The 24,244-nt window shown below is 38.8% G+C and overlaps 1 protein-coding gene across 1 annotated transcript in view; it reads right to left on the bottom strand.

Moving 5' to 3' along the window:
* Positions 1–24,244, bottom strand: part of ADGRL3 (adhesion G protein-coupled receptor L3) — a 792,897-nt gene that overhangs the window by 84,291 nt on the left and 684,362 nt on the right. The window contains exon 22 of the mRNA XM_053463509.1: positions 7,761–7,857. Coding sequence (XP_053319484.1) covers positions 7,761–7,857 — 97 coding nt within the window. The remainder of the gene's footprint in view (positions 1–7,760; positions 7,858–24,244) is intronic.

The following is a 24,244-nucleotide window of genomic DNA, read 5'->3' as shown; positions in this document are numbered from 1 at the left end:
TCTCCAGCTCCACTATATCTTTCTTGTACACTGGTGCCCAGTACTGTACACAGTATTCCATGTGTGGTCTGACTAGTGACTTGTACAATGGTAGAATTATTTCCTTGTCGTGGGCATCCATGCCCCTTTTGATGCACCCCATGATTTTATTTGCCTTAGCAGCAGCTGCCCGACACTGGTCGCTACAGGTAAATTTACTGTTAACCAAGACTCCTAAGTCCTTTTCCATGTCAGTCGTCCCCAGAGTTTTCCCATTTAATACATATTCCCAGCCTGGATTTTTCTTCCCCATGTGCATAACCTTACATTTATCTGTGTTGAACCTCATCTGCCACATCCCAGCCCAAGCCTCCAACCTATGCAGATCTATTTGTAATCGTGCACTGTCCTCTATTGTGTTAACCACGTTACAGAGCTTAGTATCGTCTGCAAAGATTGATACTTTACTATACAATCCCTCTACAAGGTCATTAATAAATATATTAAAAAGAATAGGACCCAAAACTGACCCCTGTGGTACCCCACTAGTAACAGTCACCCACTCAGAGTATGTACCATTAATAACCACCCTCTGTTTCCTATCACTGAGCCAGTTACTTACCCACATACACACATTCTCCCCCAGCCCAAGCATTCTCATTTTATGTACCAGCCTTTTATGTGGCACCGTATCGAATGCTTTGGAAAAATCAAGATATATGACATCCAGCGATTCACCCCGATCCAGTCCTGAGCTCACCTCCTCATAAAAGCTGATCAGGTTAGTTTGACAGGACCGATCCCTTGTAAACCCATGCTGATATGGAGTCATACATTTATTTGCATTGAGATTCTCCAAAATAGCATCTCTTAGGAAACCCTCAAACAGTTTACATACAACAGAAGTTAAACTAACAGGCCTATAATTCCCCGGGTCACTTTTTGTCCCCTTTTTGAATATTGGCACAACATTTGCTATGCGCCAGTCCTGGGGAACAGACCCTGTCACTATAGAGTCCTTGAATATTAGAAATAGGGGTCTGTCTATTACATTACTTAACTCCCTTAGAACGCGGGGGTGAATGCCATCTGGACCTGGTGATTTGTCGATTTTAATTTTTTTTAGGCGGCACTGCACTTCTTCCTGGGTTAGACAGGCGATATGTACTGGGGCATTTATCTCATCGTGCTGTATATTACCTGGCATTTCATTTTCCTCTGTGAATACAGCAGAGAAGAATATATTTAATAGATTAGCTTTTTCCTGATCCCCGTCTATAACTTCTCCCTCATTACTTTTTAAGGGTCCAACGCTTTCATTTTTAACCTTTTTACTATTTATATAGTTAAAGAACATTTTGGGGTTTGTTTTACTCTCTTTGGCAATGAGTCTTTCTGTCTCCACTTTTGCTGCTTTTATCTGATTTTTACATATTTTATTTTTTTCCCGATAGCTTCTTAGTGCTTCCTCACTGCCTTCCTGTTTTAGTAGCTTAAATGCCTTTTTTTGCCATTTAATGCCACCTTTACATTGTTATTTATCCACATTGGTTTTCTCTTGTTCCTGACTCTTTTATTCCCATACGGTATGTACTTTTCACAGTGAGAATTTAAGATATTTTTAAAAATCTCCCATTTAGTGTCTGTGCTTTTGTTTTTGAGGACATTTTCTCAATTTACAGTGTTAAGGGCTTCTCTTAGTTGATCAAACTTTGCCTTCCTAAAGTTCATAGTTCTTGTGGCTCCTCTAAGAGTTCCCTTATCGAACGACATGTTATAATGTATTATATTGTGATCACTATTTCCTAGGTGCCCTCTGACCTGCACATTAGTTACTCTGTCAGGTCTGTTGGTTAAAATTAAGTCCAGTAGAGCGCCCCCTCTGGTTGGGTCCTGTACCATTTGGGACAGATAATTATCTTTACTTATAGTCAGGAACCGGTTTCCTTTATGAGATTCACAGGTCTCGGTTTTCCCAGTTTATGTTGCTAAGGAATCAGTTCCCCCTCTTCCTACTCCTTAGGTGGAGCCCATGGAAATTGGTAGGGTTACCAGACTTTCTGAATCAGAGAAACTTAGACACCATAGATAAGGTATTTGTCTCTACTGTGGTCAGTGGGACCATTGCTTAGACCTGCTTAGAAGCCAATGGGAAGAACTCTCTAAGCAGGGTATATTTTCCTTCTTCCCCCTGAAGATTGACAAAACATCAACCACTCAGTACACTTTTTGGTACAAGTATCCATCTGCTGGGAGGGCCATTTTGTATCTACTAAAGCATCTGTTTATTCCAGAGCAGCATGATTTTTCATGGATAAAGAATGGGCTCTTTATAGTACTCCCAGAGTACTATACAAATTACAACCCTTGGCTATTTCGCCATTTGATGAACCTTCTTTTGGTTTCAAGTTGAGTCATCCAAGAGTCTCAGTTCACCTGAGGGCAAAATGGCAGCTCCCTGCCAACAACTTATGCCAACCACTTCCGCATCTTCTTCAGCATCTTCAGGGGAGAGAACGTCATTGCAGCACCGCCATTTTGGCAGAAGTTGCCAGGTTATGTCCGTGTAGATGTGGATGAAGGAAGAAGATTAAAGATTGAAGATAGAATAGAGAAGAGAATGAAGAAGACAGAGTGTGAGTGACAGTTGGAGAGAGAATGTGGGCACCGGACAAAAATGTTGTTCCCGAATTAAAAATGTCCCTGAATTTTCGGCTGAACTGAATGGGCAGGGAACGAAATTTGTTGCCCGATCTTGGCCAAGTTGCACATATGTATAATTTAATATCATTAAAGAAAAAATATTTGCCTCTCATTTCTATGCTCAAGAGGGTATTCCTCCAATCCACGCAGAATAAATAGGGCAGCTTATTACCAATCATATATAATATAAAAAGTGAGCAGAAAGAAAAGCGCACTCGACCATCATGTAGAAAATATTTAAAGTAAGTCTGGTAAAGTGTAGAAGTATTATATTTATTAGTCGTTGTAAAAATCCATAAAGTGCAACATAAAGACCAGAATGGAGATAAACATTTGCTACCTTGTACACCTGACAGCGGTAGCACATTATGAGCTCATCTCCGTTTAAAAGTATAACATTTTTTTTTACAGAAAAATATGCCAACTATAGGGATTCCCCAAAGACTAACACCAGAGCTTTAAGCTCATGCCTTTGGAGTTTTTTTCCCCACCTCCTATCAATCAAAAGGGGACACTCCCGTTCCCCTTTAAAAAAAAAAAAAAAAAAAAAAAAAAGCAGCCAACTGCGGCGTTCTCACATATGTCTTTGCATTTGCAACCTGGAAGAAGCCTTCCCTGATATTGCTGCAGGATTAACGCTCCAAACAAGCGCGAAAAACCTTCACCAGTATGCATGATATGCGCAAGAATTTCGGAGGAATTCTGATAAACAACCACTACATAAAAAACTGAAATTATATCTTCCCAACACCTGCAGAGGCATAAATCAAACCTTCTCTGCTACTCTCTATCCAGCAGGTAAGATTTAACATGTTAAAATATTTTTCTTTTTTTTCTTAACACAAAATGAGAGAGAAGTTAAAAGATCTCTTTATAATTATCCTTTGTACATACCCACAGGACACATAATAAACTTTATCCCAACAGAGGAGACATATGTAACAAACATTAAGTCTGATTTAAAAGAAGGATCCCTAAGTACCAAGCTTTGGTCTCCCCGATTCATCCCTTGTATTAGTAACCGAGGTAAGGAACGTATGTTCATTCATTATTAACCCCTTCTTCTTAGGAATGCCACATATGTTCTGGTCTAAAGCAATAGACTAATTCTGTGGTTTCCTTTGGCTGTAAAGTTGATGTATTCAGTACTATAGTCAAGAGACTAATTACATTATTTGACTCTGGCAGGGCTATCTTGGTTTTCCTACACCTCTGAGTAAGCAGCTTTCCAGCGGCGCAACGGGTCAGGTTCTGTTCCTTCATATGTAAACCCAGATGCATGACTGCTAAATCACTGCATACTATTTTATGTTATTTTATATGTATTTTAACATTATATATTTACCACACATGTATGTATTTTGAGATTTTATGTTGAATGTGTTCTGGAGTCATTTGACCAATGTTTTTTTAGTCCTTGCCAGCTGTGTATATATATATATATATATATATTTATATATATATATATATATTTGAATTCTTATCCGTAGCGCATTTTTGGTGTTTTTTGGAGCCGCTTATTTTACCTTGAGAGTCTTTCTCCCTTATTTTACAATGGACCTCCTTACCTTTTGGCCCTTCTCTGCCTAGTAATCCTGATGAATATAACTGAGACAAATTATGGAGCCCGCCGAAGCAACAGAAGCCATAACTGCCCTCACTCAACAGCTTGCTACCCTGACACAGACCTCCAGTAACAGGTTGGATAAGCATACCCTGCCCCTGAACACCTGGTCCACTCTGTTGAACACGCACAGAGTATCATCCAATATGGCACCATGCCCCAGGACCAACAAATGTGCTCCCTTTTCACCAAATACTATCGCTTTATTACCTCCTGTCAGGTGTTTAACCTCACACCCTGAACCTATGCTACAGATTATATGAAGGTCCAAGCCCTGATTTGTTTGCTCACTGATGAGTCTCAGAAATGGACACATCACGTTTTGTGCACTAACAGTGCATTTGGATTCCTAAGCTCCATTCCGCCAGGCTAATGTGTGATGATCTCCACAGAGCAACTATTGCTACTATTGCAGTTGATGCAATGGAAGAAGGCAGGTGTCCTGCAGACGTTATTGGCATCAGATGATTAGCCATTAAGTGCATTTGGAATGGCCCAGCCTTTCTGGATTAATTTAGACTTTCAAAGTTACTCAAAGTAGAGAATGCTATAGTGGGTAGATTGCCAGTCTAGACTGTCAAGTTCTCGACTTACAGCCTTCCACGCCACCCAGTCATCACCTTACCTGTGTCCACACCTGCACAACTCCAACAGAAGAGCCCATGCAAGTAAGGGTAGCTGTTATTATGAAGAAAATCATGGACTTCTCCTTAATCTGTTTCTGTACTGTGGCAAAACTGGGCCTACGGGTCGTGATTGCAGGGCATGCAACAATCATCAAAAGGAAAGCTGCCTTCAGAATAACTACGCCCAGTTACCTTAACCGGTTATTAACATACAAGTAGGGGACGGCAGCACCTTGGGAATCGGTCCCTGTTACCCATGAGGTGGCATTCCTACAAGTCACCATATGCCCCACCATCAGGAATATGTAGTGGGCTTGTCTCTGTACAAAATCTATCTCTAAGGAGATTACAATAAGCAGGGGAGACAAGTGGAAGACTGCTTTCCGATCCCAATATGGATATTTTACGTTTACAGTAATACCATAGGGTCTCTGCAATGCCTCTGCTTCACATCAACACTTGTTTAATAGTATCTTTAGAGACATCCTAGATCAGTGCAAATGGACAAGAAACTTTTCATTTTCAAATTTTGTTTCCTGCCCTTTCAGTCCGGACTAAACTCAGAGGACTTTTTCTATTTGGATGTCACTCATCCAGCTTAACACTCTCATGCTCTCATACTCTGACCCAAGCTCTCGTTTCAAGCAATCGTTTCTGTGTCCCTGTTTCCTTTCCTACAGCTCTGCCTCTTGTTTTGCCTCTTCTTGTTCTCCATTCTTCTCCGTGAACCACGAAAAGAGACAGGGATGCAGAAGCGGTCGGCAGAGAAGGTAGGAAGATATTGAGATATAGAGAGATATAGAGAGAGCGTGAGAGGGAACTTGAATAAGAGTGAAAAACCTATGGGTCTCTGCTTCAGTTTTTGTTGGGGTCCCTCATCATTTTCAGACATTTGTACAAGTTGATGTGATTGTTTTAATTTTGTTAAAATTAAAATGTACATTTTTCTCTGCTTTCAAAAAAAAGTCTATAAATCAGTATCTAAATCAGACTATATACCTTGACGACATTCTTATATTCCCCCAGTCTGGAATCCCACTGTGTTCAAGTATGCTCTGTTCTCTATCATTTGCAACAATATAAACTGTAAGCGAAATTAAAGAAATGTGCCTTCGAGGTATCCATGGTGGAATTCTTTGGTTTCATAATGTCCCCTAATCACATAGAGATGGATCCAATAAAGATAACACCCATCCTGGAATGGCTACAACCCACAAACAGAAAAGCCGTTTTGTGGGAAATTAATATGAAATTTTTCTTGGATCATCCAGCCAATCAAAACACTCACCTCCATGCAGACCAGAGGCACAACACTTGTTTTTACCCTAAAGAACTTCTTAAGCAATGCTCCCTCGCTCTCTCAGACCCACAAAAGCAGTATGTACAGGAAGTTGATGATCAGACGCTGGCATCAGGGTTTTTCTCCCCCAAAGGCTGGCTGACCTTGCTGGCCAAAATAACAATGTGGCCTTCGTAACGATAAAGTCATAAACATGGGTTGGGCTTCTCCAGTTTATAGCACCCGTGAGAAAGTATGTCTTTCAACCCAACATTTATGCCCTACCAAAAAAACAAGATCTAAATACATAGGACCTTTTGTTATTGAAAGGATGAACAGTCCCCTTATAGCACATCTACAACTACCTAGTTCCTACAGGATCCATTCTGTGTTTCATGACTTCTTACTTAAGCCCTGGGTTTTCAGGGACACCAGGCATCACATCAACCCCTGTTCTGGTTGATAATATGGAGTACGAGGTAAGAAGGACCATGGACAGCTGCAGAGATTCATATATATCGGAAGGGAACCCACCACTCATGTTTATACACCCATGTTAATTTTACTGTCCCATAGATGTCACCCTGGTTGTCAGAGTGATCCCCGGAGGGTGCTCTTAAGAGAGGGGCCATGTCAGGACCGTGCAAGCAGTGCTCGTGCCACCCAACATTATCTGCTTGTGGCATGTCACTCTGCCAACAACACCTCAGAAACAAAGAGGTTGCATGGTCGGCAACCCTTGCTACCCCGTGCACTCAAACATACTCCTACTGGTAGTGTGACAGCAGTAGCACCTGTCTCTCTAAACACACGGGCACACATACTTTGCACTCCTCTTAGAGACCTCTACTCCAACACCTTGTTCTAATAATTAGGGTTTCCCTAATTCTTGTCTACGTTATTTGAACTGTCATTACATAAGTTATGGTGGGTAAAAGGTGATGGAAACCCTTCCACTTAAATTTAAGGGGTAGTAGAAGTATTGTTAAACACTCATCTACACACACCAGACAAGCCAGAAGGCTTGCTTTTCCCTCAGAAATCTCATGGTGCTTTCACAACCACAAGGGATTCTGGGTAGGCACATGCAAACAAGGTTAACAATTATCACCTTTGCCCTTTGTAATAAGTGGATATAGAGGCAAAGGTGATAATTGTTAACCTTGTTTGCATGTGCCTACCCAGAATCCCTTGTGGTTGTGAAAGCACCATGAGATTTCTGAGGGAAAAGCAAGCCTTCTGGCTTGTCTGGTGTGTGTAGATGAGTGTTTAACAATACTTCTACTACCCCTTATTTGAACTGGAAATTCATGGTCAAACTGACTTCTGTCCTGTTTGTAGTAACTACCTTCCCAAATTGCCATCTCATAATGAGTGTAAATCTTGATTTTCAAGATTGTTAGTGAGTGTACAGTAATATTATGTAAAGTATATAGGTAATCTCAGACCTACATGTTTGATGATTTACATGTATGCAATTTAGATATTTGTTTTGTTTATCTAGAAAGCTGTCATGTCATAAATAAACATAAAAAGTGGTTGTAGTCACCTCTGTTTAGAGAAGCTGAACTATTTATTTCTCCAGTAATAAAGGAAGACTCAGACTGCTTTCGAACGGTATCGTTCCACATTCTTCTAATTCGACTCTGAAAAGAAAAAAAAAATAGGAACTAGTGGTAAGTGATGTTTATCGTTATGTTTTAGAAATAGATACATGTATATTTACTAAGGTTTGAATTGTTAGTTGCGCCAGAGTGTGTAAAAACACTAAACAGGAGTTAACAAAGCAAACCCAAACAGTAACTCAACTCAGTTGCGTTTACCTGAGCAAATCAACTGCCAAAAGACAAAATTGTTATACGACTTTTATTTAAATGTCTTTAAAATAAATCTAATGTAAAGGCACTGACTTTTGGTAAACTTTGGTAAACTTACTTCTGGTAAACTTATATAATATGAAAAAAACACCATATTAACAACATTATGACTTATTTGTTTGTGTTTCAGTTTGCTAATTCACAACAAAAATATTGATGGTAATACGTCTCCAAAGTTTACAAACCCCACTTATGCTTTGTCAGGATAGTTTACTGCTGGAACTTGTTGGAATATGGGGTCCATTGAGCATAATCTACGATCCACTGACTGTAAAAAAATGCAAGGATTCACTAATATCCTCTCCTATCAATACACCAGTACCAATTAGACATTTACTTGGTTCTAAGTGTTTTACAAAGAGGTAGTACATTTAACATGTCAAAGCAACACTTCTCATAAAAAACAAAACAAAAACAAAACAGTATTCCAAGCAGTAAAACATGTGATTACAAAATATCTTATCACAACAAACAAATCTACAATGGCTTAAATTGGTGGTATATCTGAGGAAATCTATACCTCCATAGCTTTGAAACATACAGTAAGGGCTGTAAATATTTGGACACTGACACAAGTTTTGTTATTTTGACTGTTTACCAAGCTACAGTTAAATAATGAACATGGGCTTAAGGTAGGGTGACCCGACGTCCCTGGTTTCCGGGGACAGTCCTCGGATTGAGGACACTGTCCCCGGACATGTCCCCAGATGCAGGGCCAGATTAATTTCAGAAGGAGCTGTGATGGAACCCTCCATCACTGGGGCCCCTGGAGAGGCCTGAGAGCCAGCCTCCTACCTATCGACTATGTTTTGTTTTTTTATGAGAAGTGTTGCTTTGACATGTTAAATGTACTACCTCTTTGTAAAACACTTAGAACCAAGTAAATGTCTAATTGGTTCTGGTATATTGATAGGAGAGGATATTAGTGAATCCTTGCATTTTTTTACAGTCAGTCATAGATTATGCTCAAAGGACCCCATAGACTTGGAGAGACTTCTGTGTGTGGACAAAGGGGGTCAGTTTCTACTGATTTTCCCCATGGTTTACTACTCAGAGTCTCAAAACTGTAACGTCAGCTGGACATCCTGTTGTGGGAAGAAGGCTGATTGTTGATTGCATAGGTGTGAAGTGTTTCCCCTGTCATTGCGTGAGTTAGCCCCCTGTAGGTATGACTTAAGACCCCTTGTAGGTATGACTAGGTGTCACTGCTGAATACCTAATTATCAATTACACAACAGGTAGCTGTTAATCCTGTGAGTTCCTGTTATATCTGTGTTCTGGCCATTGTCTGTCTCAAGCCAATTATATGTCTATCATCATTCCACATCTACGTCCCCAATTAATGTAATTATTTATGTCTCATGTGATCCTGTCCTTCCCCCGGATATTGTGTTGCAGGATTTGATCTAATTACTTCCTTCCTGACATGGTAATTAGATCATGTAATATTTGTCTTGCCCATTTTCTTACCTGTGTATATATAGCTCTGTATTTGGTTTCAATAAAGGAGTCCTGTTTTCACCTCAACATGAGTGTTGCCTGATGCTTGGGGTGGGCTGCTATGTTACTTTATTGTCCTTTTCAGGACAATAGCCATGCTGTGTAGCTAAGCTTCGGATAGCCACGGTGCCAACGCAGCTCCAGTGACAAAGAGTGCGAGCAATGCAGAGGGAAGCAGCAGTCCCTGCAGAAGTCTGCTAGTGGCACAGAGTGATCTGCAGTTCAGGTAAGGAGGTGGGGTAGGGTGTATGAACGAGTTTGCGTGATTGAGGGAATTAATGAGTATCTGTGAATAAGGGAATGCATGAGTATCTGTGAATGAGTATATGAATGAGTGAATATGTGTATGATAGCATGGGTGTGTAAGTGGGGGGCATGGCACAGGGAGGCTGTTTGAGACTAGCATGGCAAGTCCTATGCTTTCAATCTGGGTGTTGGGCAGGTCCTGCTTCCAATCTGGGTGCCATGGCTGCAAGGGGGTGCTGGCTGGGTGCATCACATAAATCAATACTAAAGGCCGGCTGGGTGGGATAAATATACAATGTGCAGCTACCTGGGGGCAATACACAAGAGTGACCACATCGGCCATGTTTTACATATTGCTGACCAGCCCAGATAAAATGATGCCTTGCAGTATGTGTCATGATTCCACCCTGCTAGCCTGGACCATGCATAATTAGATGTAGGACTATCGCATCTGTGTGTCTAGGAGATGAGGCGCTGTCACCAGGCTGTGTATTGGCTTCCAACGGAACTATCATACGCCGTGAGGATCAGCAAGTGTTTGAAGAAGCGCTACGTGCCAGAACAAAGATGTCTCGCCACAGACGGTGACACCGCTTCTATACAGTTCTATGAGCACCCGGAGGTTGCTCCTAGCGGTGGGGGTATGTCATGATTCCAACCTGCTAGCCCGGACCATGCAGAATTATTTTGCTGTCATGTCTGCTACCACTAGTGGCCACCCTCCTCCCTCTGGAGTGCTCAGAAGCAGATTATCAGGTACAGCTGCACCCATTACCTGATTGAAGCCCTGCCTTTAAAAGACCTGCCCTGCCCTTCAGTCAGGGCCTTTGCATTAAAGTGTTTGGACCGCTCTGCTTTGGCCCTGCCCTGCCAGTGGGCATCCTCCCTAGAGACTTACTGCCTGTACTTGCTGTTCCTGTTACCTTTGTTAATACAGTACCTTTCAAAGTATTCTGCCTGTGCTGTGTTTCATCGCGCCTGTCTGTACCATCCTACTAGCCGTCATGCATCGTGGGGTACAGACAGAACCCCTTCAATCCCCTGCGACTGGACTCCTACCCGACCTGCTTACCAGGGTCATGACCGTATGGGGGATGTATAGACTCATGGAAGGAACAAACTAGGCAGATATATATCCCTCATAATGCAGGGCATCAATACACAAGGGGGGCAGCATTACATAAATCAATACTAAAGCCGGGGGCAGGCTGGGGGCGATACACAAGGGGACAAAAACACAAAACAGAGTCAACGACAAAACAGTGTATTGGTGTGGCAGAGCCTGTCCTGGTGTGTGTGTTTGGGTGTCTGTTTGGCAGAGCCTGTCCTGGTGTGTGTCTGGGTGTGGCAGAGCCTTTCCTGGTGCTTGTGTCGGTGTGGCAGAGCCTGTCCTGGTATGTGTGTTTGGGTGTCGGTGTGGCAGAGCCTGTCCTGGTGTGTATTTGGTTATCTGTTTCCTTGCGCTTTACTTACTGTACTGATGTACTTCCAATCCCACCACATAAGATTCTATCCTATGTGCCTCGCACAGTAAAGGTGGATGCAGAGGTGTTAAGATTCTGTCTATTTTAATCCTTAGCACCAGGCCCATGATACTATCAATCTGCCCAAAAGATTCTAAGAAGTATTTTTTTTTATCTCATGGACAAATGTGAGAGATAACATATATATCATACAATCACGTCTGCAGTTTCTCAGTGTAAAAATACTTTTATTCTTTCACACGCTTTAGGCTTGACTACAACTTGAGTACTGGGAACATATGTTTTTGAACACGTAATGTAGCCATTTAGAGGATCCTCTGGTATATTGGTGTATCCTATGACTGCTTCATTAGGAGTTCCTAAATGCATACATTGCCTACATATAGTAAAGAACTTGTACACTAACTGTATGTAAAAGGGTATAAATATCTACAGCACCAAAGGCAAGGTCTCTTTGACCATCATCTCACCAAGAATACTGAGCCTACAGTACCTGTGACTACCATTTGTTCCATCAACCAGTACTGTATGTATTTTACTTTGTTATTGACTAAACCTGCTTAAGAAGACTTTGAAGCTGTGGTCTTGATTGCTGTTTGGTCACTGGAGAAGTTTAGACATTCAAGACAAAGAATAATCTAACACTCAGCTTTCATTTGATGGGTTTAGGAATTACAGCTCTTTAATGTGCAGTCCCCTCTATTTCAAGGGACCAAAAGTAATTGATAATTGACTCACAAGCGGTTTTATGGACAGGGGTGGGCTATTCCTAAGACCATAAGACAAAATATCCCTTATATTAGAAAAAGAACAAGAATTGATCCCAGAAAGGACACATTGTGGCACAGAGGCAGGAAAAGGCACAGGGCAGGCACTGCTAGACAGACACATCCAGATTGTACAGGACTAAATTTCCCTCATTATTAGAAAGAGTAAAGCACAAGACTGAGCAGCACTAGCAGCAGAGTCTGGGCACAGGGCAGGCAAAAGCAGAAAGACACATCCAGCTAAAGAGACCCCCATACCCAATAAAGAGAACAAGAATTGATCTCCAGAGTAAAGAAGGAGATTTTGCCACAGAGATAGGGCAGGCACTAGACAGTGTATGGTACAGGACTGAATTACAAAAAAAGTATGGGGGGCATATTAGAAATGAGAACAAGAATCTATCCCCAGAAAAATAATGGAGACTGAGCTGCAGAGGCATGGCAAGGCAGGGCACAGGTCATTCATTGGTAGGTAGTGGGCAAGACTGAATTTCCTCGCTATACTAGAGGAAAAAAACAAGAAATGGTCACCCAGAGTAAGGAGACAAGGGAGCAGCAGGTATTATGCCACTAGGCCCTGCTACCAGCAAGCAGGCTGCTGCTAACCGGTGCTAGGTCTCAAGGTGGCATGCACTTATTTGGCCTAATGCCTAATGCGCGGTCTAGTCAGGAAGAAAATACTGAAAGCATATGTCCAGCCAGACATATCCAGCCACAAGACTGAATTCTTCCAGTATTTGTGAAATCAAAAGAGCTGATCCCCTGGAGTAAGGCTGAGTATGGAATAAGTTTAGTGTTGAGTAGTGCTCTAATTTTGTTAAATGTAGGTAGCCTCAGTACAGTTGTAGGATCCCTTTCTCTTGGAAGGCAGAAACCAATGTTAGACTATACAAATAACCTTGCAAAAGAATAAATAAGTGAACTCACCATAAAAAATAAATGAATGAACTTACTGAAATGTCTCAAAAATGGAAAATGTGGTCGCAATCTTAAAACATCCAGAAATAAAACCACATAGTGCAAACTGATAAAAAATGCGTCCTAGAAATAAATAAATATGAATGGCACTCACAAAATGAGCTCCAATATGTGGAGCTGCGTGTAAAGGCACAATAGATATCCCACAATGGAGAATGAACGGATACACGAGGATCAGATGAGAGGCAGATTCTAAAAATATATATATAATCTTCAATAATTATATACGTAGAACCAAAAAAAAATTCTTAATGAGTCTGGGCTGGGTGGGTAAGGATCTCTTCCTCCACTGCGATTTTCTGTAGTTGTGGGGTGCAGTATATAGGAGCAACAATAAGACCAAGTTTGGATATTAGAACATATGGGCCTTATACATTCTAAAAATAACATTCATTCTGTTCCTTTTCATTTTAACACCTGTGTGAAAGGCGGATTACGTAATTTGAAGTTTTTAGGTATAGATATTACCGTATTTGCTCAATTATAAGACGACCCCCCAAAATCTGAATATTAATTAATGAAAAGAAGAAAAAGCCTGAATATAAGATGACCCTAAAGGAAAAAAGTTACCAGTAAATGTTAATTCATGTAAACTATGTGAACAATTGTTTGTTAATAAAAGCTATGATTGAGAAAAATATGTTGTTTTTGTTTTTATTTCCTTTTTTTCAACCTGCCCCCCCCCAGTTATGCACATCTGCCCCCAGGCTTGCCACTCTGCCCCATGATACGCCTTTTAACCCTCTATATGCCACTGTGCCCCATGATATGTCTTTTGACCCCCCTATGTGCCACTCTGCCTCCAGAATTGCCTTATACCCCTATATGCCACTCTGGCATTTAGGGGGTTAAAAGGCATATTATGGGGCAGAGTGGCATATAGGGAGGTATAAGGCATTTCAGGAGGCCGAGTGGCGTATAGAGGGTTAAAAAGGCATTTCTGGAGGCAGAGTGGCATTAAGGGGGTTAAAAGGCATTTCACAGAGCACTCTGCCTCCAGAAATGCCTTATGCCCCCCCATTTAACACTCCCTCCCTCCGCGTAAAGCTCTACACGCTGCCCGGACTAAGCACCGGGGACTCAGAAGCACCGGTAAGTTGGGGGGGGGGGCATAACACAGGAGGAAGATCCAGGTCCCCTGCATCGCTGCGGGGGATCTGGATCTTAGTCTCATAGTCAGACCTATTTGAGGTCTGATTATAAGACGACCCCGATTATAAGACGAGAAAAGGAGCTTACACATTACGAGCAACACCTGCGTGATCAGAGGTCTGGTAAGCTGTCTGTAAGCTATGTGCCACTCTGCCTCCAGAATTGCCTTATACCCCTAAATGCCACTCTGGCATTTAGGGGGTTAAAAGGCATATTCTCACCACAAACTTCCAAATTGGATTTAGAGAGATTGGAATTAGAGCAGACTTTAAATAGATCAAGCTCTGGAGAGGAAGATCAGCACAAAACAATGACTTCCATAGGAAATGTTACCCCTTTAATTCAGGAACAACTTAAAACAGCCTTGGATTCTCAATTTGAAAGAATTAAACAAGAAATACAAATACAGTTTCAGGACTTGAGAGCTGATCTGCTATCCGTGGCTTTAAGAGTTAAGACAAATGAAGACAAAATAGAATATTTAATGATACAAGATCTGACACACCAAGATAATACTAAACAAAATAAGTCTAATATAGAAGCACTGGAACTAAAGTTGGCAGATTTTGAAGATCGAGCGCGTCGTATGAATCTGAGAATAAGAGGAATACCTGATTCTCTTACAAATGATGATTTAGATCGTTTCCTCAAAGATCTCTTTTTAAAAATGGGGGTCACCCAAGAAGGTCATACCCCTTTATGGGAACGATACCATAGAGCTATAAAGGCTGCAAATTTACCGTCAGATCTATCTCATGACGTCTTGATTCGTTATACAAATGTCCAAATACGAGATAAAATCCTAAAATTATCTAGGGAAGGGCCATTATCCGAGCCCTACCAGAAAATTAAAATATTACCAGATTTATCTTACTTTACACGATCAAAGAGACGGCAATATGCTCATTTGACGGAGATCCTAAGGAGAAATATAATTCGCTATAAGTGGCTATATCCGGTAAAAATTTCTCTAACATATGAACAAAAAGTGTGGACTTTCGATACACCTGAAAACTTGGATAAATGGCTACAGGGGAAAAAAATCCAATAATTAAAGAAGACATGAAGAAAAGAAGAAGAAAATATAGTATAAAGAAAATTCCGGACTATTATGAACATTTTTTTTTCTTTCTTTTTTTTCTTTTTTTTTTTTTTTTCTCTTCTTTCTTTTTTTCTCTCTCTCAACTTTTTCATTATGAATATCTTTATGCAGCATATATGGTACCCCGAATACCACGTTCATAAAGCAATTTGCATTTTGACTGTGTAACACGCACATGGATATAGTGTAAAATGTATTTTGACTGGTAGATTTTGGATGTATTTTGGCTCACAATGAAATTACACATATGTATTTATGTTACCTATAGCGTACGAAAACAATTGTTATATGCAAAATAGAACTCAATACAGACGTGCCTAGGTATAAGATTTAAATTTATTAATGCCTAATATGGAGTATTATTAGTGCATATGAGCAGTCGAACCCTATTAACTTTTTTCTCATAATATAAAATTCACTTTTTTTTTTTTTAGAAATGAATAATTGTTGAAGCACTAAGCTATTTGCTCACACGAACGTAGGTTTCTTAATCACAGATGACTTTGTCCCTTCCCCCCCCAGCTTTATTATTATGATGGGCTTTTATGCACTATACAGGATAGCTAATACTAAGGCATAATGGCAAATGCACTTCTGACTGTATAAAAGGCACATGGATAGAGTTTAAAATGCACCTGGATTGGTAGATTCTTGATGTGCCTCGAAACACAAAGAAAATCACATATGAATTAGGATATTTCTAGTGCATGAAAATAGATGTAATAAGTAAAATAGAACATAATATTCACATGCTTAGGCATAAGATTTAAACCTAGTTATGCTCTCAATGGAACATTATTACCGTATTTGCTCGATTATAAGACGAGGTTTTTTTCAGAGCAAATGCTCTGAAAAATACCCCTCGTCTTATAATCGGGGTCGTCTTCTAATCAGACCTCAAATAGAGGTCTGATTAGGAGACTAAGATCCAGATCCCCCGCACCGCTGCAGGGGACCTGGATCCTCCTGTCGTCGCCCCCCCCACACACACACACACTTACCGGTGCTTCCGGAGGTGAAGTTGGCAGCGGGGGTTTGTATGCGTCCGTCGCAAATACCTTCCCCGACTGTCAGAGATCAAAGTTCCAGAGTTCCTGATCTCTGACAGCCGGGGAAGGTATTTGCGACGGACGCATACAAACCCCCGCTGCCAACTCCACCTCCTTCCGGCTGCCGCGGAATGAGACGTCAACCCGCTGCCCCGGCAATACAGCAGGAAATTGGAAGCACCGGTAAGTAAGTGTGTGTGTGTGTGTGTGTGTGTGTGTAGGGCATTTCTGGAATGCCTTACACCCCTATATGCCACTCTGGCACTTAGGGGGTTAAAAGGCACATTATGGGGCAGAGTGGCATATAGGGAGGTATAAGGCATTTCAGGAGGCAGAGTGGCGTTAAGGGGGCATTTAATAGTGCACTCTGCCTCCTGAAATGCCTTATACCTCCCTATATGCCACTCTGCCCCATAATATGCCTTTTAACCCCCTAAATGCCAGAGTGGCATATAGGGGTATAAGGCATTTCTGGAGGCAGAGTGCTCTATATAATGCCTTTTAACTCCCTTAATGCCACTCTGCCTCCTGGAATGCCTTATACCTCCCTATATGCCACTCTGCCCCATAATATGCATTTTAACCCCCTAAATGCCAGAATGGGATATAGGGGTATAAGGCATTTCTGGAGGCAGAGTGGCACATAGGGGGTCAAAAGGCATACCATGGGGCACAGTGGCATATAGAGGGTTAAAAGGCATATCATGGGCCACAGTGCCATATTGGTGTGGCAAGCCTGGGGGCAGATGTGCGTAACTGGGGGTCAGGTTGGAAAATACAAGAAATAAAAACAAAAAAAAAATATTTTTCTCAATCATAGCTTTTATTAAAAAAAATAGTTTACATGAATTAACATTTACTGGTAAAACTTTTTTCCTTTAGGGTCGTCTTATATTCAGGCTTTTTCTTTTTTTCCTAAATTAATATTCAGATTATGGGGGGTCGTCTTATATTCAGGGTCGTCTTATAATCGAGCAAATACGGTAATCTGTATGTAGAGCTGAATCCTATTAATTTTCAATCCTTTACGATATAAAATCTATTTTATTTAATTTAGATATGAATAATATTGAAGCACTAAGCTGTTTGCTTACAGGTACGGGACCTTCAATCACAGATGGTTAAGGGTTTTCACTCTACGCACTTTATACGGCAGCGAATACTATGTCTATAAAGCAATTTGCACCTTGATTGTGTAACTTGTACATGGGTATAGCGAAAAATGCATTTTGATTGGTAGATTTTTGATGTGTTCTGGCACACAAGGATAACCACACATATGAATTTATGGTATTTGTTCTATATGAAAATAGTTGCAACACGAAAAATAGAACATATATACGTGCTTAGACATAGGACTTAAATCGATCGGTGCGTATTATGGAGTATCATTAGTGTGTATGAGCAGTCGAATCCTATTAATTCTTATTCTTTTTCTATAATATAAAATCAACCCTTTTTTTAGATATAATTAATTGTTGAAGCACCATGCTATCAGTTTACTCGAATATAGGTTTTTTAATCACAGTTGACCTTGTTTCTTTTTTCTTATTAATATTATTATGATGGGCCTCTACGTACTTTATAGGGCAGCTAATATTAAGTTATAACGGAAAATGCACTTTGACTGGGTAAAAGGCACATGGATATACTTTAAAAGGCATGTGGATTGGTATAGACATGATCAATTGTTGAAGCACTAAGCTATTTGCTTACACGAACGTAGGTTTCTTTATCACAGATGACTTTGTCTCTCTCTTTTTTATTTTAGTAATTTTAATATGATGGGCTTATATACGCTTTATAGGGCTCCTAATATTGAGTCATAACGGAAAATGCACTTCGATTGTGTAAAAGGCACATGGATATACTTTAAAACGCATTTGGATTGGTATAGATCTAATTCATTGTTGAAGCACTAAGCTATTTGCTTATACGAACGTAGGATTCTTAATCATAGATGACTTTGTTTCTTTTTTCTTATTAATTTTATTATGATGGGCTTTTATGTAATTTATAGGGCAGCTAACATTAAGTCATAACGGAAAATGCACTTTGACTTACTTTAAAATGTATTTGAATGGGTAGATTCTTGACTGATTGATTCTTGATGTCTACAATGCATGAAAATAGTTGTAATAAGTAAAATAGAACACAATATACACATGTTTAGGTATAGGACTTAAATTTATTTATGCTTTTTATGGAATAATATTAATCCGTATGTAGAGCCGAATTTTATTATTTTTGAAGCCTTTAACATATAAAATTCACCTTATTTAATTTAGATATGATTAATGAAACATCAAGTTGTTTGCTCACATACATGGGATTTTTTTTTTTTTTCTTCTTCTTTTTGCACTTATTGTGTTGTCTTTATTTGAGTGTTAAATGTTTATTGTGTGGATTCATATTAATGTTTTGTAATATACCGATAGTATTGGACTCATTCGGGGTTACCTAAGACCTTAGCTTTTATAGATATGATAAGATTTGCTACAATAAACACTCAAGGCCTTAATTCTGTCAATAAAACCTATAGTCTTGCAGAGACTTTGGAAAGAAAAGATAAACGTCTGTTTTCTCCAGGAAACCCATTGGCGGCTTCTAGATAAAACTGATATTTCTAATCAAAGATTTCCCTTTTCTATAAAAGCATCATTGAAAGCAAATAAAAAAAGAGGCGTGGCTATTTTATTCTCTAAGAGATTAGACCTGAAACTCAAACATGTAGAAATCGATCCGGAGGGAAGATTTATAATAGCAATAGTAGAAATTAACAATCTGCTTTTTACTCTACTAAATGTATATGCCCCAAATCGTTCTCCAGTTAGGTATCTCATTAAGCTATTAGATACAGTTCTAAAAGTAAAACAAGGGTTTTTTTTATGGATGGGTGATTTTAATTGCGTTTTAGATCCCCACCTAGATAAAATGTCTCCAAAGGGCCCCATTAAAGATCAAAGCCTTTTTTCACAAGCTTTAAGATTACAATCTATATTAAAAAAACATGCTCTATATGATATCTGGCGAATTTCTCACCCGACTGATAGAGATTTTACATGCTTTTCTAAATCCCACTGCGCATACTCCCGTATTGATTTAATATTGATTCAAAGCAAAAAATATAAAAATCCGTGAAATAACATGGTCAGACCACAATATGGTATCAATGGATTTAGATGAAAGTAGGGAAAAATTCAGAGCAGAATGGAGATTAAACCCTAATTTATTGAAAAAAGAGATTGATATTGAATACATAAAGAAGACAACGGAATATTTTTTCATGGAGAATGACTTAGAAGGTACATCAGCTTTGAATGTATGGTGTGCTTATAAGGTGGTCATTAGGGGGCATTTTATTAAACTCGGTGCTTATGCAAAAAAAAAAAAAACAGATGCTAAATTATCCGACCTATATATAACTTTGTTTCAGTTAAATACGCTAAATAAACAGAACCCCACTAAATATAATGCAGACAGAATTAAAGAAACAAAAGATAAGATAAACTCCCAATTATTAGAAAATACCAATAAAGCCCTGATGAGCTTGAACTCAAGGAGATATTATAAACGGAACAGGGCAGATAAAATGCTGACTAACCAATTAAAGAAAAGAAGGGAGGATAAAATGATATCTAAAATTATATTCAAAGGGAAAACTTTTTTAGCACCTAACGAAATAGGACAGGCCTTTAGTCAATTCTATGCAGACTTATATAATTTATCTAATACAGCTACAGAAATTGAGTTAAATAAATATTTTCAGGAAAGATCATTCCCTAAGCTTCTCAATCAGTCCATAGATAGTCTAAATGGAAGAATCACTTTAGAAGAAGTACATAGGGAAATTCGAAGATTAAAAGAAAAAAAAGCCCCAGGCCCAGATGGCTTTGATGCCACTTTTTTTTTTTTTTTTTATTATTCAAAAGGTACAAAACATATAAAAAGACAATAAGTTACAATACATTAGCAGCATATGAAATTACTTATTACTGGTCCTCATAGGGCTCCATTATGAGTAGAGGTCTATATAGTTTCTTCATTCATTATACTACAGTTTTCCATGCGTGCATATTACAATTATAGATAACATTATGACAAAACAAAACAAAAAAAAAAAAAAGACAGAAATAACAAAGATAACTGGTATCTGTAAAGTCCTTTCATGTATGTATCTCCAAAGTGGGTTGATCTTCTCTCCTCTAATTTATAGATATTTATAGGGTAAGTCTTCCCCATATTTCCCAGTATTTATGCATAAGCCCATTAGCTCTATAATAACCATATTCCATATTCTTTTGATTAAGAATTTGATTTTTGACATATGTCCAGGAGATTATCTTTTTTTGCCTCCAATTTCTAGCTATAACTACCAGCATCGCTAGGATCACATGATCTATCAAGTTTTTTGTTTTACCGGAATCATCTCCCAATCTTGAAGTAATAATGCTCTAAGCGGTGACTTATCTATTTGTTTCTCCACTATACCAGATATGATATTAAATATCTTGTCCCAACATTCCGTTATTTTAGTGCACGACCACCAGATGTGAATCCATGTTCCCTCAGCTCTTTGACATCTCCAGCATAGATTTTGATTTGCTGGGTTTATCTTATGGAGCCTTTCTGGGACCATATACCATCGATTAACAATTTTAAAATAAATCTCCTGTAGGTTCAAGCAATGGATATTTTTCATAACTTGATTCCAAGCTTTTATCCAGCGATCTGCTGTAAGGGAGGCATTATCTATATTTAAATCAATCTCCCATTTTTTCCAGGCAGGTGGAGCTTTAAGATCATCTATATCCACAATTAAGTCTGAACAGAGTTTTAAAGATTTCTGTTTAGTCTGGTTATCAAATATTTTCATAAACTTTATCACATGTTCATCTTTATTTTCCTCCACAAGAGAGTGAGATAAATAGTTCTTAATTCTCATGTAATTAAATATTTCTTTATTAGTAAGACCGAACTCGATACACAAGGTAGGAAAATCTTTAAGTTTATTTCCTATCATAAGTTCCTCTATTCTTTTTATCCTACATTTTTCCCACTCGTTGAGGTTTATATCCTGAATATTTTTATTTAGAATCTGTAGCGGGGCCTTTTTAATTATAAGATCATTTAAACCAATTTTCTTCTTAAAATTCTGCCAAAATAATAGTGTTGAATTAAGTAGTGTCCCTTTGAAATGTTTCGTATATTCCTTTAAATCTCTTTTCTGTAGCCAAAGGGCTATTTCTAGATCTTTCAAGCCCAAAATAGTTTTTTCAATTAGATACCAGTCTGACTCCTTAGATTGCAACAGTTGTATTTTATATATATGGAATAGCATAGATGCATACCAATAATTAAGTAGTTTAGGAAGGCCCAGTCCTCCCCGACTCCTAGGTAAAAATAAAGTGTTTTTTTGGATTCTAGGGTGTTTATCCCGCCATATAAATTTCATTAATTTTGATTGTAGTATGTTAATCCAATCTTTAGTCAACATATCCGGGATCATTCTGAATCTATATAGCCACGCTGGTAATATATATGATTTTATAATATTAATTCTCCCCATCCAAGATATTGGAAGAGACTTCCACTTATTTAGTTTCTCTTGTGTCTGCTTTAAAAGAATTTGACAGTTTCTTTCCAGTATCTTAGTGCCTTCTGCCGAGATTTTTATTCCTAGGTAGTCTATACCTGTATCTGGCCACAAGAATTTAAACCTAGATTTTATTAGATTTTTCTCTTCTTCTGACATTGCAATACATACTGCCTGTGATTTCCCCATATTTAACTTGTAATTAGACATAGTGCCATATAACTCAATCTCTTGTAGTAAAAGTGGAATCGAGACATTAGGTTTATCTAAGATAATGAGAATATCATCTGCGTAAAGAGACATTTTCATTTCTAATTGACCAATTTTAATTCCAGGAATGTTAGAATTATATCTTATTCTAGAGGCAAAAGGTTCTAAAGAAATAATATATAATATAGGGGCTAAGGGACATCCCTGTCTTGTGCCGTTAGATATATTAAGCCATTGAGATTCAAATCCTTGCCCCACTATTTTGGCTGTGGGAGTGGTATATAATGCCATAATAGCATCAATTAAACCCGGTCCAAAGCCCATCTCCTTTAAAGTCTCTTCCAGGAACTCCCAGCTGACCCTGTCAAATGCTTTTTCAGCATCTAATGACAGGGCCAGCAAGGGAGCCTGGGTAATATTTGCATAATTACAGATGTCTATTATCTTTCTGACATTGTCACTAGAAAATCTTGATTTTATAAAACCTGTTTGATCTTTATGTATTAGTATCTCTAAATTAGGTCTAATCCTATTTGCTATTATCGCAGAATATATTTTAGTATCTAAATTTATCAGAGATATTGGTCTATAGTTTTTAATGTCTAAGGCAGATTTATCGGGTTTCAAGATAGGGCATATATGTGCTTGTAGCATTTCTCGTGGAAATTTTTTCTGACTTTTTATTTCATTAAACATATTACACAAATAAGGAGTCAGACTGGTTTCCAAACATTGAAAAAATTCAGCAATGTATCCATCAGGGCCCGGTGATTTACCCTTTTTTAATTGCTTTATTATTTTTATCACTTCATTTTCTTCTATAGGGCGATCTAAGATTTTAGCTTGGGCTGTCGATATTTGTGTTATTTTAGAAGATCTTAAATACTTTTTAATTATATGTCGCTTATGGCTATTATCATGAATATTATATAATTCTGTGTAGAATATACGAAAAGCTTCTCCAATGTGTGCTGGTGAAATGCAATTTTTATCTTTATAAATAATTTTATGTATTCTAGAGTTAGCTGTTCGTATTGATAATTGGCGAGATGATGCCACTTTTTATAAAGTTTTCATAGAGGAGATTTCTCCACACTTAGTTCAAGCATTTAATGAGGGTATGGAGATAGGGATACTTCCGGAAGAACTATTGCGGTGGAATATTATCCCAATTTTAAAAACAGGGAAGGACCCAGAGAATATAACTAGCTACAGACCCATATCTCTTTTAAATACAGACATAAAAATATATGCAGGAGTCTTAGCCCATAGATTAAGTGTGGTCTTACCACAATTGATCCATAAGGATCAAGTTGGATTCATAAAAGGCAGGTTGGCGGCTAATCATATAAGGGCCCTAGTGGGCATATTTGAAGAAAATGCACGCAAGGGAGTTCCCCAGCTGACCCTGTCATTGGACGCTGAGAAAGCTTTTGACAGGGTCAGCTGGAGATTCATTGCTGAGTCTTTGAATGCTTTTGGAATAAAGGGGAAATTTCACCAGGCCACCATGGCCCTGTATAGTAAACCCATGGGTACAGTAGTGGGCTCCAGCATAAAATCAAATTGGTTCCCCATTTCAAATGGCACGAGACAGGGGTGCCCTCTTTCCCCTTTGCTATATGTGCTTTCATTGGAATCGCTGGCGAGGGACATTAGATCCAATCTAGATATTGTGGGCTGTGGAAAGGGCAACCAACAAAAAATAAAGTTATATGCGGATGACGTACTACTTACAGTCAGAGACCCCTTAAATTCCCTAATGAAGACAATGGATTTAATACATCAATACAGTTTGGTTTCTAATTATAAATTAAACATAAAGAAATCCATTGCGCTCCCCTTTCGCATTGATGTAAAACAAAAGAAAGAAATTGAGAAAATAGGACTAAGTTGGGCTAATCACTCACTTTGTTATTTGGGAGTTAAAATTTCTACTACCCCAAATAATTGGATGGAGATTAATCTCCTCCCATTGATAAAAGAAACTAATCTCTATTTTAAAAATTGGCATAGTTTGTATATATCTTGGTGGGGGAGGATAAATGTGGTCAAGGCATCCATCTCACCAA

Source organism: Spea bombifrons, chromosome 1, assembly GCF_027358695.1.
Source record: "Spea bombifrons isolate aSpeBom1 chromosome 1, aSpeBom1.2.pri, whole genome shotgun sequence".
Taxonomy (NCBI): domain Eukaryota; kingdom Metazoa; phylum Chordata; class Amphibia; order Anura; family Pelobatidae; genus Spea; species Spea bombifrons.
This window is presented reverse-complemented; position numbering and strand designations above follow the sequence as displayed.